The 18,001-nt window shown below is 39.8% G+C and overlaps 4 protein-coding genes across 6 annotated transcripts; 2 read left to right on the plus strand and 2 right to left on the minus strand.

Annotated features, from left to right (window-relative positions):
• The first annotated feature begins 32 nt into the window (after window positions 1–32).
• On the plus strand, window positions 33–1,596 carry LOC104775781 (uncharacterized). The gene is made up of 4 exons (XM_010499705.3): window positions 33–146; window positions 267–509; window positions 608–758; window positions 825–1,596. Exons 2-4 carry the CDS (start codon window positions 357–359, stop codon window positions 1,346–1,348), a joined length of 828 nt encoding a protein of 275 aa, XP_010498007.3. The 5' UTR covers window positions 33–146; window positions 267–356; the 3' UTR covers window positions 1,349–1,596.
• LOC104778744 (pyrophosphate-energized membrane proton pump 3) lies at window positions 1,567–6,765 on the minus strand. Of its 2 annotated transcripts, XM_087500236.1 has the most exons (16): window positions 6,551–6,765; window positions 5,940–6,006; window positions 5,668–5,865; window positions 5,276–5,479; window positions 5,007–5,158; window positions 4,768–4,915; window positions 4,563–4,695; window positions 4,210–4,382; window positions 3,962–4,082; window positions 3,585–3,772; window positions 2,947–3,384; window positions 2,691–2,855; window positions 2,436–2,591; window positions 2,247–2,358; window positions 1,943–2,162; window positions 1,567–1,835 (listed from the first exon to the last, which is right to left on the minus strand). In XM_087500236.1, the coding sequence occupies exons 3-16, from the start codon at window positions 5,764–5,766 to the stop codon at window positions 1,736–1,738; spliced, it is 2,409 nt and encodes an 802-aa protein (XP_087356362.1). In that variant the 5' UTR covers window positions 5,767–5,865; window positions 5,940–6,006; window positions 6,551–6,765; the 3' UTR covers window positions 1,567–1,735. The 2 variants fall into 2 exon arrangements, with proteins under 2 accessions (XP_087356362.1, XP_087356361.1); XM_087500235.1 differs by having other exon boundaries at window positions 5,668–6,006.
• A 127-nt stretch (window positions 6,766–6,892) lies between these two features.
• Window positions 6,893–7,619, plus strand: LOC104775782 (uncharacterized). The gene has a single exon (XM_010499707.3). The coding sequence runs from the start codon at window positions 7,005–7,007 to the stop codon at window positions 7,440–7,442; it is 438 nt and encodes a 145-aa protein (XP_010498009.1). The 5' UTR covers window positions 6,893–7,004; the 3' UTR covers window positions 7,443–7,619.
• An 11-nt stretch (window positions 7,620–7,630) lies between these two features.
• Window positions 7,631–18,001, minus strand: LOC109130251 (uncharacterized). Of its 2 annotated transcripts, none has more exons than XM_087500245.1 (22): window positions 17,579–18,001; window positions 17,024–17,408; window positions 16,736–16,852; window positions 16,568–16,647; window positions 16,289–16,441; window positions 16,040–16,188; window positions 15,834–15,964; window positions 15,609–15,731; window positions 15,429–15,502; window positions 14,424–15,002; window positions 14,225–14,333; window positions 13,959–14,096; window positions 13,320–13,613; window positions 12,891–13,161; window positions 11,656–12,785; window positions 11,000–11,402; window positions 9,954–10,870; window positions 9,805–9,870; window positions 9,599–9,724; window positions 9,196–9,434; window positions 8,064–9,106; window positions 7,631–7,953 (listed from the first exon to the last, which is right to left on the minus strand). In XM_087500245.1, the coding sequence occupies exons 7-22, from the start codon at window positions 15,921–15,923 to the stop codon at window positions 7,922–7,924; spliced, it is 5,634 nt and encodes a 1,877-aa protein (XP_087356371.1). In that variant the 5' UTR covers window positions 15,924–15,964; window positions 16,040–16,188; window positions 16,289–16,441; window positions 16,568–16,647; window positions 16,736–16,852; window positions 17,024–17,408; window positions 17,579–18,001; the 3' UTR covers window positions 7,631–7,921. The 2 variants fall into 2 exon arrangements, with proteins under 2 accessions (XP_087356371.1, XP_087356367.1); XM_087500241.1 differs by having other exon boundaries at window positions 16,295–16,441; window positions 17,579–17,954.

The raw sequence follows: 18,001 nt of genomic DNA on the forward strand, positions 1-18,001 counted from the left end.
GTTGGTCGACACGTAACTCACAGTAGAGAACAACGTGGGAATGTTCTGACGTTGTCAAGTGTTCCGACAAAAAAAGTCGTTTTTAACAGTGTTTAAAAAGAGCATTATTTTTCTAAGAAACGAGGATTCAGAAACAATGGGACAAGGTAAAGAAGTTACCTCCCTCTGTTCTTTGCTGATGCATCCAAGTTTAAAAAGACTCTATGGTCTCTGTTTTTGTTTGTTTGTTTGTTTGTTTGATGAGTTCAGTTTATTGTATTAATCAGGAAAGAGGAGAAATATTCTTCTTTTATAGGCCAAAGGTTAACAAAGAAGAAGCTCACAGTGTGGACGATGTTCAAAGGTTCTACATAGTGATGCGTCCTGAGTCCGGTGAGAATCCCACCGAGGAGAAACAAGACCCTCTTTCAGGTAAAGAAGGTTCCGATAAATATTCCGGTGACGGAGACGCGACTACTAGCTCTTCCGGCGCCAAGAACCAAGGTGGTGAAGGAGGACACGGCGTCGAGGTAGCTAGAAGAAGAATTAAGAACAAAACACTACTGATTAAGCTCTTCACTATTACTTAGACTAAATATGATTGATATTTTCATCTCAATCTTTGTAGAAAGTGAACATCGAGAAGCAGCTTCTGCTACGATTCATTGTTATGGTTAGGAAAAGTCTACCTGATCCGAGCAAGAAGTCGCAACCTTTTTGGGGATTCGTGGAGATGGTGACCACAAATGTTGAAGATGTTAAAGCTGCTCTCAAAGGAGGTAATAATTTCTTGCATTTTATGATATTGTTTGGTGAGTTTATATGATGATGATTTGTTTTCTCAGAGGAGTATGAGACGAAGACACGAGGACATAGGCACAAACCGCGGGCGAGAGCTGTCGGAGAAGGAATCTATCCAATTCTTCGACATAAGCCTAGTCCGACACGAAAACACCATACACATCTTGTCTACAAGCTCGAGTTCCCATCGAACAGAGCACAGGAGCCACAAGAGTCGATGAACATCGAACCCGAAGGATCTTTCTTGATCCAAATACGAAATCCAGAGCAAGGAGGAGGAGGAGGAAGGTCAGGGTTTGGTGGGCTGCAGAGAAAGAGAAGGGCCCAGTTTCCGGCACATCTTCAAGCCCATCTAGGTCATACCCGGTTTGGGGCAGCGGACCCTCCCGATTTCCTGAATTACGAAGGATGCGAGTTGTTGCTGATCTCGGCGTCTGATGATATAGAGGAAGAGTTAGGGGTGGAGTTGGAGCCTGAGGGTGATGGTGATGAATCGACGTACGATCTTTTGAAGACTTTTGGGGACGATGTTGAAGCCACTCCCCTGCTTCGCGGTACATGGGAGTAACGGTGGGATGCTCACTAATCAGTGATATTAGTATTATTTAGATGATAAGCTACTAGCTAGTGTAGTGTTTTAAAGACGAGTCAGGACGGCTTTAGGTGGTTTTAAATTGTCTTTCTCGGGTAAAATGGTGATGTACTGATGTGTCTCTCGGGGTTAAGTTTGGTGTATCTATAACCTGTTTGAAAACATGACTCTAAATTTTGGTTTAAGATATCAAGTGTCACTGAGAAGTGCTTGCTTATCATTCATTCATTCTAGCCAAACCTAACATTATTTGGTCAGATGAGAGGAAAAACAAAAACTTTAAAACATGTTCAATGAATTCATAACCTACCTCACTCGTTCACTCACTCTATATATGTGCAAATGAGGATTAGATACCTTTTATCAGAGAAAGATTGGAGCCATGACAAGCGTGATAGTCGCCAACATTTTGATGAGAACGTGAATCGACGGTCCGGCTGTGTCCTTAAAAGGGTCTCCCACACTTCGCCATTTAAAAAAAATGATTTCACATTAGAAAACTGTTCCGACTTTGTAACATTAAAAGTTAAAGGAAATGACCAATGAAGAAGAAAATGAAAGATTGCTTACGTATCGCCAGTTACTGCAGCTTTGTGGGAATCACTTCCTTTGCCTCCAAGTGCTCCAGTCTCAATGTATTTCTTTGCATTGTCCCAAGCACCTCCTGCTGTATTTAAGAAGAGTGCCATCAAGATACCACATACTGTTGCAAACATTAGCATTGCAGCTACTACTTTTGCTCCAAGCAGAGGTTGTCCCGTGTAGTATCCCAATATCCGGAACACGAAACCTGAGGACACCAAATACAGAGGGTTTTATCATTATGTCTGTTTCTCTCTCGTTTCACAGATTAACCAACGTGTTACTGACTCACCAACTGCAATGGGTGATACTATAGCCAAAGCTCCTGGTTTTATCATTTCCCTCAAAGCTGAAGATGCGACAATGGCAACACATCGACCATAATCTGGTTTCTCCTTGTAGTCCTGTTACATAAAGTTCAGAAGGACACCCAATGGAAAAAGGAAGAAAAGGGAACGGACTTGAGAGGAAGTATATTTACCATTATGCCAGGCCTCTCAATGAACTGTCTTCTTACTTCGTTGACAACCTCCTGTGCAGTTCGACCAACTGCTGCACAAGCCCAAGCGCTAAAGAGGAAAATAAGCATGGCACCTAACAACCCACCTATGAAGACTTCTGGGATAGCAATATCAACCTGGTTAGATAAGAGGATAAGGATAAGTACGAGGAGGTGCCTGAAAATAGAATGGAATAAGAGGTAACAAAATTCAACAAAGAGAAATAATATACATACCTCTTTGAAAGACACATTAGCAAACGCTGAAACCTCGTCCATATAGGCACTAAAGAGAAGGAATGATGCGAGGGCAGCAGATCCAATAGCAAACCCTTTGGTTGTTGCTTTTGTGGTGTTCCCAACAGCATCAAGAACATCTGTGATCTCACGAACACTTTCTGGCTGCAAGAGGTAAGAGACTATTATTTTCCCATGAGCTTGAAAATCAAAGATACAAAATAGTAATGATTCCAACCACTCATGTGACATCTACCTGCTGGCTCATCTCAACAATTCCACCTGCATTATCAGCTATAGGACCAAACATGTCCATTGTAAGCACATAAGCTGCAGTACTTAGCATTCCCATTGTAGCTACAGCGGTTCCAAATAGACCTCCAATGGGGTTTCCATTTTCATCCATAAGCCCCGAGGTATTTCCCAGCCAAAAAGCAGAAATAATAGCTACACTTATAACTAAAACAGGAAGAGCCGTGGACTCCAGACCCAAGCTGACCCCAGCAATTATATTGGTTCCATGACCAGTGGAGCTCGCAAGAGCCAATGTCCGGACAGGCTCATACTTATAGTCCGTATAATATCTGGATATCCAGACAAAGACATAAGCTGTGATGATCCCAACCAAGCCACACATAAAGAAATTCAACCAAGCAGACGGAGCTTTTTCAGTGTATAGCAGCCAACGAGTTGACTACAAAACAGAGGTAATACTGTCAGAGAAATTCATCAGAATTACCACAATAACAAGGACTTCAATTGCTAAGATGTGCCCTTATGTGCACGTGTGTGTAAAGTCAACTATCTATAAAAATGAAAAATAACATCAAAAAGCTAGTGTGTAACAGCCATGGAATGAACAACAAAATCAATGACATATGTACATGAAATTACCGCGCCAAATGTCAAAACAGCTAATATAATAGTTAGCGAATATCCTTTCTGAAGCACAACCATTGGATCCTCTACTGGAGATTTCACACTAGCATTTCGAGTTCCCTTGATCGATAGAATACCAATTGATGATATTACCAAGTCAAAAGAGTGAACAACTAGAGGAAATAGAATAAAGCCAGATGGATCTGCATGATAAACGAAAAAAACTGGGTAAACAATAAAAAATCATGAAGCAGGAATAAAGGTGAACCTTAGTCACAGAAGGATTCGTAGTTGTGGATCTTAAACCCTTTATGCTAGTTTGACCACAGTAGAACTGGCCATGCAGTTTTTACTAAATAACTCTATCAATAATACAGATACTCCTCACAAACCTTCAATTTTGCACTTCTGAGCCATTGTACCCCCAAGTATCATTGCACTAATGATTTCTGCAGCTATACTTTCAAATAAATCAGCACCACGAGCAGCGCAGTCCCCAACATTGTCTCCAACCTTCAAAAAGATGCGATTTAAGATTCAATGATGAAGAAAATGAATACTTTCGGCGTGATTGATGACCACAGGTTCTAGGCTGGAAATAATAATTAACATAGGGTCCACAAATGAAAAGAACTAATACCAAATCAGCAATAACAGCAGGATTTCGAGGATCATCCTCAGGAATACCCTGCTCAACTTTCCCTACCAAATCTGCCCCAACATCAGCTCCCTTAGTGTATATTCCACCACCCAACTGAGCAAATAAGGCAACAAATGATGCCCCAAATCCATATCCCACAAGAAGAAGAGGCACTGTAAGAAAAAAGGAAATTTCAATCATTAAGCTAAAACATAACACTACTACAAGCAAGCATTCCAGTATTCTCTATGCAAATGCAATTTTGGGTTGGAAAACGTTACGCATATGGCTAGTTACTATAAAAATTGCCGAAAATAAAAAGAAATTTCAGGGAGCAGGAACCTATGACTTACGATCAGTAACCTTCATTGAGCCTGGTGAATCCACGTCCAACCATACATAAAATGTAGAATACAGGATGGCAATACCAATCACAGCCATACCAACAACAACCAGCGCTGAGAATCCACCAGCACGAACAGCTATCTGAATTAAAATTTATCACTTAATATTGGCCATGTGTATAGGAAGTCCTATTAAATCCTAAACTAAGCAAACCTGTAATGCTTCCCTTGCGGATCGTCTAGCAGCACTGGAGACCCGCACATTAGCACGAACTGACACCCACATTCCAACATATCCAGCAATGCCTGAGCATAACGCGCCCAAAAGAAATGCAGCAACAGTAATATATGCAGACATTGTCCTGAAGCAAAAAAATTCTACAATTGAGTATTATTTATAACACAGCACAAAAGATAAAACAAATGATTGTGTACATTATTGTGCATCATCACCTTCCAAGACCAGAAGCCTCTTGCTGGGGGGTTAAGTTACGGAACAAGTATATGCAAAGAATCACGAAAGCTAGCAAGAACGCCATCTTTGATATAGTACCATACTGTGTTCTGAAAAATCCTTCAGCTCCATCACGTATAGCATCTGATATCTAGACGGAAAAAGAATAAGCTCATAAGTCATAACACAGAACTAAAAATGCAACTGAGTGAAAAGAAGAAACAGAGTCAAAATCACAAATAAACAACCTAAACTTGTGTGATGTTACCTGAACCATCTCTGGAGGTCCTTCATCTTTTGCTAATACCCACTTGGTCAGATATACTGACAACATGAAGCTGATGATGCATACTACAAAGACGAACACAATGACGGGAGAAGTGCGTGCTCCCATGTAAAAGATCCCTCCAAAGCTCAAAAGCAGAAGAACAGAAAGGGCACGAACATTTAAATTTCTCAGAATCCGGATTATCTGCACAAAACAAGTCATTAGTTTTACAAAGAGGAAAAGAACATGCTCAAGGTATTGGGATGCAAAAAGAAATAGAAATGAAACCAGTTATAAGACTAACACATGTTTTAATACAAATGACGGTGTTTTGATGCAATGAATAGCATAAGAAAGACATGTTCGAGAGAGAAGGGTATTTATATACTAACCAATGGACTGTAGGTTTTACTACGCATGTCTGGAAAAGTCCTTGGCTTGTCAGTGTAAGAGATAAGAGTGGCTTGCTCAATATCTTCATCCATCATCATGTTTTGTAATGAATTTGCCCTCCGAATAATGGGAAGAGGTATAAAGTCAGTGCTACGGGGCAGCTCGGCCCCAGAACTTGGACGCTGAATCTTGATAGGCTACAAATTACCCTCCAAAGATTTTAGCAAAGCTGCATAACAAGAGAACCCACTAAGTCTGACTATATATTGACCTCACAGGTTCTTCAAACACTCGGCATTGGCTTCCCATATATAGTTTTCAGCATATAAGAAGAGTTCCTGAAACCAAAGTGACAAGAATTAAACCCCGGAAAAATATCTCTTTATATATTAATCGGCAATCGAATAGCATACTGTAATTAACATACATACATATATATATATATATATGCAAAACTGCTCCCAATACTCAACAAACACATTAAAAAATTCAACGGTAAGCTTCAACTATACTTATCGTTCACCCAATAAAAATTTCAATGTCCCTTCAGTCAAAACCTCTTAATGATCAGGAACCTCCGGGGATCCGGATGCGAATGAGACGCGAGGAAATGCTTGACTAAGTCCTCAGTTTATGTATAATAATAATAAACACAATGAAGCTTCAGCTAAACTTATGAACACCAACAATCAGATCTAAAATGTCACTTGCATGATCTAAACGGAAACGGAATACGTTAAGGAACGACAGAGAATTAGCGAAACTGTAGGCAAATTATAACACAGATACCAATAATTTTCTTCCCTCTAAATGTGAGTAAGAAAAAAAAAACCTAAATCGGCGAAACAGTAGAGAGGAGAGAGAGAGAGAGAGAGAGATTACGGCTCCGGAGAGTGATCAGAAGAAAACCGCCATGTAAACGAAAGCTTGTCGTAGCCGAAGAAGCGTTCTCCACTCTCTCTCTCTCTCTCTCTCTCTCTCTGTCACCGTAAAATCCAAAAAAGACTTTGAAGAATATTTAATATTACACTCTTTTTTTTCATTACTTAATTTATGCAGTATGGTTTAAATATAAAATAATCATCTCTCTCTCTCTCAAGAAGTCATATCAATTAAGAAATCATACCCTTAATTATCTTCACAATATTCGTGGGCCAAAGCCCAACATACGGTCCACGAATGAAATTATTACCCAGAGTTTATTTTCCTTTTTTTTACATGAAAAGAATCAATAAATTATTTTTTTATTATTATTTATTACGCAGCTGCTTCACTCGAGAAAAAAAGTTCTTAGATAAGAGAATCCTTTTCTGAATTCGTTTCTCCGGAGAAGAAGATGAAGCAACCGGCGACACCGAACGCGGCGGAGGAAACTACAGCAGAACAAAAGCAGAAATCGAAGAAATTCCCTACTCCGACGGAACTAATCTCTCACTACCAGAAACGAGGCCTTGAACCAGCCGAAGCTTCGATTAAGGTCATCGAAGACCTCCAAAACGCGCTAGTCCGGGTCGTTTCGTCTTCCAGAAACCAATCCAGTAAGGATAAGCTTGTAACCGACGCCAGAAAAATCGACGCCATTAACGGAAGGCTCGCAGTCGTCGACGCCAAGCTGGAGACCAAACCTGGATACGTTGAGACTTTCGTGCTGGGTTTAGCTTCTGGTGCTGCACTTAACGGAGTTAACGCCGTCTGGCCTCACCTCACCAGAGGCATTGCCCAAATTTGGTCCGCCGTTAAGAGCGGGACTGATCCTTCTTCATCTGCCCCTTGAAATGTTAGATAGGGATTCATCTTCTCCAGTGATTTTCGTTTCTTGTTTTTTTTTTCTTTGTTCTTACGGTGTTGTAGTAGCGAAACTGAGTATCAGCAGCGACTTCAAATTTTTGTAATTGTTGGAACTACTACTCTCATTACGAAATTATCCTAATTAGTTTTGCTTCATAACAAAGACAACCAATAGTTGTAAAATTGATACGAGGCATGTTTTACTTTCAATTAAAAGATAATGTACACAGCAAACGGAAAAAAAAAATTCTTAGCAGGCAACTTCACAGACAAAATTTTGCCAATACTACAGGTTAGCAAAATACTGGAGTTGCAAATACTACAGGTTAGCCAAAAAATTCTCACTGCTAGTTTCAGAGAGAAACTATGATGATACCAGAGGAATGTCTAAAACTTACCAATGTAACCGGAATTTAGCAACAGGCACGGTTGTGGGAAATAAACTTTGTTACATCAGTTCCTGTGTTATCTTTGTTTACTGTTGTTCTTGCTGGACTCTGCAAATAAGAAGCATGAAGTGAATTTTAGCATTAAGACAGTAATTTACTATTGCACATCAGCTTCTGGGGCGAAACATAGAGACGTTGGATATGTAATGAAATCTTACCTTTGATTGCCTTAGGCGGTCTTGTATGACTGCCAGCGGTTGAACCTGGGGACAATGGTCGCTTTGGAGGTTTGGGCTTATGTGAAGGAATCAGAGACGAATTTAGAATGGCAGCAACAGCTTCACGCTGTTGCTTTCGTTTGGATATCATATCTTCAACACCTCCTTGATTAGAAGCATTGCCTTTGTTTATCTGTCTATCTTTCTGTCCAACTTCATCTGTCGGATTTGCCATCTTGCTACCGTTTGATGAAGCCTTTTTAGATTTCTTCCACTCATTTGAATTTTCTTTCTTCGAACTAGTTGCATCTGTATTCTCTGGATTACTACTTTTTTCCCTAACTTTCATTTTTTCTTTCTTTTCATGGCTCCCTCTCAGAGTCTCTTCGGATGTTACTTTCTCCATGCTTGCTACTAGTTTTCCCCTTTGAGAAGAAGCTTCTTCTTTGGCTTTTCGTTTGCTGTGCTTGCTCTCTGATCCTTTTGATGAGAGAGGCACAACTTCTTCATCAGATTTCCTCTTTTTTCTATCATCAAATGTCCCTGCTTTCTGTTCCTTACGACGTGAATGCTGCTTCTCAGGGTTAGGAAATTTCTTTGGAAGATTCTCAGAATGATTTTGATCCATCAATTTTTCGCCGAACATGGAGTTGTACGGCCGCTTAACTGGTATGATGACACCTCTTTCATTTGCATCTTTCACAAGAGCAGCCCAGTTATGGTCTCTTTGCAAGGTTCGTGTGTTACCCAAAACCCAAAGGGAGAGTTTCGCTCTAGTGAGGGCAACATTCATGCGTCTAACATCTGCAACAAACCCAATTCGACTTTGATTGATCCCTTCAGGAGCAGAATGTGTAGCTCTTACAGTGGATAACACTAATATGTCAACTTCTCTGCCTTGAAAACCATCCACAGTATTCAGTTCCATATCTGCTGTTACTTGAGCCCCAAATGCACCAGTGAAACGCGAACGCAAGAAGGCAAGCTGACGTTTGTAAGGAGTTATAATGCCAATCCTTCCAGCCACAAATTCAGAGGGGTATCTGTAAGTAATAAGCTAGCCAGTGAGTAAAATGATATCATAGAACTTTCTTAAACATGTGTGAATAGATAGCTTAAGATGAATAATGACCTCTTCTTGAAAAATTTAAGTAGCTGAACAGCAGCTTCAGCTTCTTGTTCATTGCAAACGGAGCTAGAATCTCCACTTCGATGCTCTTGGCCATCAACAATATCATAGAAAACGTATGGTCCAAGATGACGAGTTCCGTGAAACGGGGCTGACTTGTTTGACATGTCGACGCCGTTTAGTAACTTGCCATCGTAGAAGTGCATGGACGGGAATCTACAAATTTCTGGGTGCATCCTATACTGTTAGGAGAGAAAGTATTATTAGCTCAACTTCCAGACAGACATAGTTTTCTAATTTCAACCGAACTTTCAAACATTTTATAAACACAACAAAAATAAATAAAAAACGTGCAGGAAAAACTTCCAAACTAAACGAAGGCCAAAAAATCAATTAATCAGCGTACCTGTTGGGTAAGCATAAGGATAGGATACCCAGCCCTTTGTAGACGTTCAAACATGCTGCACTCATACATAAATTTACTTGCAACGTTAGAGAGAACGGTTGCTGGAAGCTGCTTTGGGTCTCCAACCTGTAAATCAGAGACAAGGTTATTTAGATACAACTGCAGATATAATAGAAACTTTTGTAACGCAAGTGAACAATACTCACCATTATACATTTCGTTCCTCTTGACTTCAACAACTGTAGAGGAATCAAAGTAGCGGGCTCCAAAGCCTGTAAAAGCCACAAAATCCAATAAGTGATGAACTGTGTCGAGAATACCTTATGCCAAACAATCAAGCATGTCGAATATTTACCTGAGCTGCTTCGTCAATCACTACCGCATCAAATAAATTATCTTCAGATGGACTACCAAATTTATGGCCCGATAAAGATTCAGCACACACATTGTACAAGTCTCCTCCACAGCCACTTAAAGTTGTAACAACTATTTGAGCTTCTTTAAGAATGGACTTCCGCAACTTATGTTTCAATGCTCTTAATTCATTGTTAGCTTTTCTCTCTTGAGCCTGAACAGCACTTAGATCTTTGTAAATCTTTCTCTTTTGCTCATATAACCTCCGCAATCTTATTCCTAGCTCCGCATCGGACATTGGCTTCCCATCATCATCTTTGTTGAGGTGTTCATTCTCCGGCTTATCTTTTGCGTCTAAACTTTCTTGATTTATGTTTGCACGCTTAGCTTCAAAATGCGTGATCTGATCGACAATCTTTTCTAGACTAGAGCGCAGTATTGCAGAAGAATCTGCACCCTTATTACTCTTAGATTCGTTTATCCGCATTCTCTCTTCTCCCAAACGCTGATCAACAAGGGTATCAAGAAAGAAGGGCAATGAATTTGGATGAACAGTTTTTGCATTTCCAACCCTTACAAGATAAGGTTTGAACATCTTCCCATCCCCGCCATATATACCTAGACTGGATATTCTTGAAACTAATTCATCAACTGCAGCATTTGACTGAGCACAGATCAGCACCCTTCCTCTACCAATCTTTTCTGCTATCTTTTTTTTTGTTTCCCCGTCATCATTAAGCTGTTTAGCCATAGCTGCATCTTGCCATGCCCTTGCAATAGCGACATTCGGATTCATTCTCTGCCTAGAAGTTGAAGAACTATGATCTTGTTCAGAATTTCCCCTACCACTTGCTTTATGTGAAACGGATGCAAGCAAGCCACTTATAATGGCAACAATAGTGCGAGTTTTGCCAGTCCCTACAGAGCAAACAAATTTCTTAACAATTAAAGTCCAACATCAACATCAATTAGTTCAAAGTGCTAATCTTTCTCCCGGAGCATCTTATAGATATTATCATCTTTATTGACAGAAATTAAATTACTAACCTGGAGGACCCTGAATAAGTGAAATGTCAAAAGCTTTCATCAAATTGGATGAGCCAATAGCAACACTAATAGCCTGAAGTTGGCTCTCATTGAAAGATGATTTAAGTATTTGCTGTAGAGAATGTGGTAGTGAACGCAGATCTGATCTTTTAACTTCGGAATCATAATTAGCATCACTCATAGGACTTAAGATCAGAGGAAGTACAGGTATATCCTTTATGGATGACAGAGCTTGAAATTCGCGAACTTGGGATGCAATGTTGAGAATGCGACTTGCATGCCACTGGCTACGTTCCAAGAGATTCCTTCTAGCTAGATTCAGACGTGAAGAAGCATTCTGAAGATACAAGCGCACATTCAAAATGCTGGACCGTTTTTTGTCATCCCATTCCCTTCCTTCCACCTAAGAAACACCAAGGTAACTAATATATATCCTGATCTTTCAAAGTATAAATCCAACAACTATGTAGAGTATTAGAACATCAGGAATAACCCTTTATCTTATCTAAAATTTGTAATCAAATTCCACCGAAGCTCCAAACCAGCACCATGAATATATCAGGTCAACTAACTCTAGTATTCTTATGGTTTTCAAGCATATACATTCCTGATTCTACTTTATCAAGCGCATGCAAGTAAAACAAACTACCACATACCTTTCCCATCATATTAACACCAACATTACTGTTTTCTGGATGCTCTTTTGTAAACAAAACCAAGTCATTCTCAGAGAAACTTTTCGAGTTGGTACCATCATTTTCGTCTTGCATAAAACGAACAAAGTGAAAATCGTCAACCCTTTCAATCGATAAAACTGACAAAACACCATAATATATCTCCTCCAGTGACGATATCTCCTGGAAGCAACTTTGCAACTGTGCTTTAAACTCCTCCAGAACCAAGGGTTGAAAAATCTGAATATATTGCTCAGGTGAACCAAAGCGTACAGGAACTTCCCTAAACTTTCCAACATTCTGATTCTCATCTTTATTTGTTGATGCCAATCCCACTATCGCATAGTAGTCCATTTGCAAAATCTTTCTAAACCAATCTTCAAGCCTTGGTGGTCTGAAACGTTTGAATCCGGCTTCTTGCCTCTGCCAACGATCGGATGTCTTATTGATAGGTGCACAAAGTTGAATGACTTGTCTTTTGGGAACAATGGGCCCTGGTTTTGCCAGGGGTAATGGCTGCACTTTCCGAGGTTTAAGAGCCAAGTCCAGTGGATCAGCCTCTGTCTCGTTCACTATCTTTCTCAAATCCATTCCTTTTGCTTTGGAAGAAGTCACAGATTTCTGAGCCTCTTTTGAAGTTCCACGAGGGACGATTTCATCAGTAGCCTTCTTTAAGTTGTGTCTGTTTCCAACTGAAACAGGATCTTCCATATTCTGTCTTTTTTCCGCTTCCCTACTCATACTAGCAGCCTTGCTTGGCTCAGCGTCTGTCGGGGGAAGATCCTTAACAATATTACTGGAGCTAACTATAACATCTCTCTCTGAGAGAACTGACGCTGAAAGCTTTGAAGCATCCATACTAGAAGTACTCTTGGAAGAGACCTGTGAGATACTTTTGATAGGTGAAGGAGCTTTATTGATTTCAGGTAGATGAGACTTATGCAGACTAGGTAACTCCTTCAATGATTCCTTTTCTGCCCCATCCACTGTTAGATCCATCATATTATCTAGTACTTTACCAACAACATCAACAGGTTTGAGAATCTGGTACTCATTTGCCTTGGGAACCAGGCGTGAGATTTGTTCTGCCAATTGCTCGATGTCAACATCATCTGAATTAAGAAAAGACACAGCATTAAAGAACTAGGTCACAGGGGGAAGAAAAACAAGTTTTATAATGGCAGTTATACACTATCGACAAGCAGGAAACCACTTACCAGAGAGTAGAACATTTCTGATAGCTTGGACAGCCGAGGAACAAGCGTCACTGTTTGAACCTTGTAAGATGTCTAGCAGAGCCACTAATGCTCGTTTCCAATACGCAACAACAACCTTAAGTTGTGACCTTCCCCAATCAATGAGATCAGGAAGCCATTTAAGATCAGATGCATCTTTCAAACTTCCTCTAGTATCACAGGAGTTTTCACCGCTTACTCTAAGTTTTCCCAGAACAACAGGAAGAATCTCAAGCAAACGCACACATGTCATCTGCCAAATTATAAAAATGGAACCTTAGCAAAAAAAAAGCAGACTCGATCCATATGAAGCACATACAGCTCAAAGATGAGATTTGAAGAGTACAGTAGAATAAAGAGCAAGCTATAAAAGTATAACCAAGGTTCACCATGAGAACTTTCTAATAATACCTGGCAAATACTTTGATGGATAAAAGCCTTTCCCTCAACTAGGCACTTCCTTATCACGCCCCATGCAACTTCTGCCAGCAAGTAATGAAACTTCAGCAATTCCGGCGTAGCACTCGAGGAATTTCTGCCCTCTCTCACGGGCAAAGCATTAAAGTTCGGTTGCCTCAAAAATCCCCCTGCCGAACTCTTCACTCCCTCAGTAATTGCCACCTCCTCTTCCTTCAGCAACTTAAACAATAAAAAGAAAAAATGGTGCAAGATCTGAAAGCTTTGTAGAACGGAGCTCAAATGGACCTGCACAAATCAGGAAATAAAAAACAGATATAAGCAATACAAGAACAGTTGCAGTCAGAGATTAATCTACCTAAACACTCATCTTAAAACATAAAAAAAAAAACTAAACATCACAAATAGAATGTGAGATGTTCAGCCTAGACTTTCAGTTTCGAAAGTGGAAAAGGGTGGACGATTTGTAGCCTTAACAAAGACTAACAATAAGAACAACAATACGTACAGAGCAAAAGGATGCAGATTACTACTGTACTTGCATTCCGAGAGAAAAACTTAAAAATGGATAGTTAAAGGACTCATTGTATGCATATCCTCCTATATGTTGAAAGAAAATTAGTTGCTGCCTACCTGCTGTAAGACATGTCTAACTCCGGAAGAAACGAATAGGAGGTGTGAACTTTGAGAGCAGAGAAACTTCAGCCCACAAGACAGACCTCTGGTATTTGAAACGTGTTCCAGCATAGACTTTCCAAATTGCCTTACATTCTGTTAACAAAAATAAACTAGCAATAATGTTCAACTTTAAAGATAAAAGAACCAAAACAGAGAGTAATAAATATCAAGTAATTATCTTTTATAATGGAACCCAGCAATCATTACAGGTCGTTACGTACATCATCTGGGTCTGAAAGAGAAAGGATGAAGGTTTCGGCCATCCCTGGTACCCAGGTCCACTGTTTTCGACATTCTTCACCCATTTGGACCAGATAACAAGTGGTCAATCTACATATTCAAAATCCAAAAAATCAGTATTACAAAGCGTAATAGAAAGATTAGTAGAGTTCTTACCACAATAGTGAAATGCAAAAATACCTCTTCAATGTTCGTGTCAAAGTAAGACACATCTTTGATACTGTCACAGAGTTTTTGGACTCCTTTCCTGGGCCCCCGTCATCAGATCCTGTTGCTACCTTCCACCCAAGCGTGCCTTTGATTTCAACAGCAGAAGATGAAAGCCAAGTTTCTATATCAAGTGTCATTTCATCATTCTTATCAGATTCCACCAAACAAAAACGTGATCGAGACCAAAATACTGCTTGGGATAGCGATACTGGAAGGTTTAGAAGATTTGTATTTGTAAGAGTAGAAATCCACAGCATCGGGATGCACATCCACTCTTTGCATTCCCCAAGGGTAATTTTGCTCTGCTGGGTAAAGTCACTCCAGGGACGATCACTTACATCTTCAGCAGTATGGGAAAATGGGAGATTCCTGTCATCGTCGTCATATTGCAACTCATCGCCCATATATTTACCAGTATTATTACGTAGCAGTGCAGCTAGTAAGGCTGTTGCATCAGATACCAAGATAGCTTGGACAAGATCAATAGCAGGTTGCCGCAATGAAATATGAAGTGAAGAATCTTTATACGACGACACAAGAGATGGGCCCCTGTTAAATCAGTTGACTTCCATGAATTGTCTATGTGAGAACTTAGTGTCTTTATCTAACATACGCAAAAATATTTCCAAACATACAAAACGAACGGGACAATACACCGAACACAGCATTCAAAACATGAAAAATATCTATCTTGGCATGCTGCAAATAGATCTCAGTGTACTTTATGTATTCTCCACATAGGACTGTCAATATAGTTGGCATGCATATATAGCTATAGCTAACATGCAAGTTGCCAGGAGAAATAAACGATCACAACTATAAATATATATATATATATATGAAACTAGAACCATCCTACTAAATATCATTTATGTCATATAATAAAACCAAGGATGAGAGACAAGTCAATTCCTTAAGAAAGTAACAGACACAACAAACAACTGCAAAACAAATGATAGGCCCAGTTATACTAACCACATGTGTGCACACTCAAAGGGAGGGCAAGGTGGGTTCATCTTGTAACCTCTGAGTACAATAAGAAGAGCAATCTGAAGATAAATTTCAGAAGTTCGGTAAAGATAAGAATTTAATGGAGCTTCATTCCAAGATAAAAATTGCCACAGATGTGTGTTCGTGAGAAAGAACTAGAACTACCTTGTGGCCAATTCTTCTTGCTAAAAGGCTGAAGTTACTGCTAACTGGGACCTGATGAAGGAGAAAGTAGAGAAAGTGTCTACGTTGCTTTTCATGCTCACCATCACGCAACGCTTCAAGGGACTGGACAAACAAGATATGAAAATTATGGCAAGGTTAGTAATATGAGGTCATGTCAATCTCATTAGAGAATTATATATGTAAGAGAGACTAATGCAGGCTTGCCTGTAATAGAGGCTGGAAAAGATCAAAAATGGCTTTATGGATCTTCTCAGCTTTTGTATGGAAACACTGACCCAACAATGTGTTACGCATCACACTTGGGGATAAGGTAGACCTAAGCCAGAGCTTACAACCTTTCATCATATGCGAATGTGTCAATAACATAATATAGAGCTTCAAGATATGCAAAAAAACAATAGTTACCATACCAAGTGTCTTAAATAGCTCTTTTAGGCAATTAACAGCCAACGAAAATTCAGGCGAATCACCGCTTATATGATTCAACACTGTATCGACAAAAATGGGATAAGGCTCTAATATCCCCTCTTCAAAAGCAGGGCCTTCTAAGAACTCAAGCCTTTAAGAAGCGGGAAAAATTCAGGGAATCAGCAAATCAAGAATAATATCGAAAACAGTAAACGAAAAATAAAACTATAAGGGGAGAATTAATCACTAACTCTTACAATGATGTCATCCCAAGCCATATGGCTGAGCGATCTAGATAAATCCTCGGCCTTGGCTCCTGAGACGCAGAAGGCAGTCCCTCCATCTCCAGAATTCCAATGAATTTCTTGAGCAATGGCTGGAGGCGCTCCAACTGTGTTGCTGACCTGCCATGATAGCAGATAATATCACATACATGATAGCAATCAAAATTTCACAAGCACTAAAGACAGTCCTGAGAACAGAGTTAGCTATGAATTTACTTAGTCGCTGTATTAAAAAGGGGAATATACCTCAACTTTCCCATGGCCCTTGCCAAGCGATAACCAATTATACGCACCCTTCTATTGAGAAAAAGGAGTGCATACACACCCTAAAAAGGATGAAATATGAGAAAACACCAATTCATATAAATTATTTAATAGGAAACACGAGAAGCTCTCCTGAGGATATGAACATACCGGAAATTCTTGATTCTCAGCAAACGCAAGCTCGTGAATGTTGTCGATTGACTCAATAAATTTCTCAAACTCATCGCATAAGGACATATCATCAAAGAAGAACGGAAACATCAAAACCTGACACCAGAAACAAGGCTCACAAGTTACAAGATGCCAATTTCAGGATGCAAAGAAATGATGTGACATGAGGATTCAGAGCGCAAATGATTCATCAAATGAAAATAACAATCCAATAATTGTAAAGAAAAAGCAAACTATTGCAGAAAAATCTCAGACCACTGACTGTACCTCGTACATAACAGTAACAACTTGTGCATGGTGATGATCCGGATCATATGTTCCTTTTTCAATTCTCGAGTTAATCTCTTGCAAGTGCCTAGTCACCCTTTCCTCATCAAGTTTCCGCAACACATCAAGCAATGGACCAACAGAAGAACACTCATACTCTTTTTCATACATCTCTTGAGTCTGATGGTGCTGACAAATGCATTGAGCACAAAGCCGCATTTCTTCAGAGATTCTCCTCCACAAGACCTTGAGAGGTGAATCAACTCTATCATCTTTGAAGTAATTGTAGAAAGTCTCTATAAGAGGTCCCATTACATCCCCATGCCCACACCAAATATGAGTATCCTTGGGCAATGATATCAATAAAGTGAATGCATCTGTAAACCTAAACGAGATCGAAAACAAAAAAGAGGTCAGCTAGAACTGAAATCAAAGCAATGTAATAGCTAAATTTTGTCTAAGTTTCGAATTCCTAATCGATTTTAACAATGAACTATCAGAGCAAGCGAGAGAGAGAGAGAGAGAGAGAGAGAGAGAGAGATAGCAAAAACAAACCATTGTTCTTTGCGCTGGTTAAGACGTCGTACTGCAGAGGGATCAGAATCGTCATTCTCCTCTTCGTCTTCCTCGATTCTCCTCCACCGGCTCAAGAGCTCTCCACTTGAGAGTTTACTCGACATTTTTTTTAAGCTCTCAATTTAAAACAACGGCGGAAGAAGAAAAAAACAATCCAACAGGGCCGTAGTCAAAAGTTCCGGCGACTGGAATTAGGGTTTTTGATGTTACAGAGAGGAACCAAATTGAAATCGCTTAATGCGAATTTCTTGGCTCTCGTCGACAAATACTTTTTGATTTCAAAGAGGAGGAGAACCAATTTTGAAAGCCCTTACTGTTTGTTGCCTTAGTGGGAGAAAAAAGCGAGCGTAGGGAGAAAAAAAAAAACAATGACACGACCTCGTTTTCTCGAACGTGGGAAAC

This window comes from Camelina sativa, chromosome 3 (assembly GCF_030686135.1).
Source record: "Camelina sativa cultivar CO46 ecotype springtype chromosome 3, ASM3068613v1".
NCBI classification, from domain to species: domain Eukaryota; kingdom Viridiplantae; phylum Streptophyta; class Magnoliopsida; order Brassicales; family Brassicaceae; genus Camelina; species Camelina sativa.

Excerpts from the sequence above, each read along its gene's own strand:
- LOC104775781 (XM_010499705.3), top strand. The coding sequence starts at position 357 with ATGCGTCCTGAGTCCGGTGAGAATCCCACCGAGGAGAAACAAGACCCT. Across the intron at positions 510-607 it reads AAGGAGGACACGGCGTCGAG|AAAGTGAACATCGAGAAGCA; the intron begins GTAGCTAGAAGA and ends CAATCTTTGTAG. Across the intron at positions 759-824 it reads TAAAGCTGCTCTCAAAGGAG|AGGAGTATGAGACGAAGACA; the intron begins GTAATAATTTCT and ends TTGTTTTCTCAG.
- LOC104778744 (XM_087500236.1), bottom strand. The coding sequence starts at position 5,766 with ATGATGATGGATGAAGATATTGAGCAAGCCACTCTTATCTCTTACACT. Across the intron at positions 4,696-4,767 it reads CCGCAAGGGAAGCATTACAG|ATAGCTGTTCGTGCTGGTGG; the intron begins GTTTGCTTAGTT and ends ATTTTAATTCAG. Across the intron at positions 2,163-2,246 it reads AGTATCACCCATTGCAGTTG|GTTTCGTGTTCCGGATATTG; the intron begins GTGAGTCAGTAA and ends TGGTGTCCTCAG.
- LOC104775782 (XM_010499707.3), top strand. The coding sequence starts at position 7,005 with ATGAAGCAACCGGCGACACCGAACGCGGCGGAGGAAACTACAGCAGAA.
- LOC109130251 (XM_087500241.1), bottom strand. The coding sequence starts at position 17,703 with ATGTCGAGTAAACTCTCAAGTGGAGAGCTCTTGAGCCGGTGGAGGAGA. Across the intron at positions 15,965-16,039 it reads AGAGCTATTTAAGACACTTG|GTTGTAAGCTCTGGCTTAGG; the intron begins GTATGGTAACTA and ends ATATGATGAAAG. Across the intron at positions 14,334-14,423 it reads TTGACACGAACATTGAAGAG|ATTGACCACTTGTTATCTGG; the intron begins GTATTTTTGCAT and ends TTGAATATGTAG.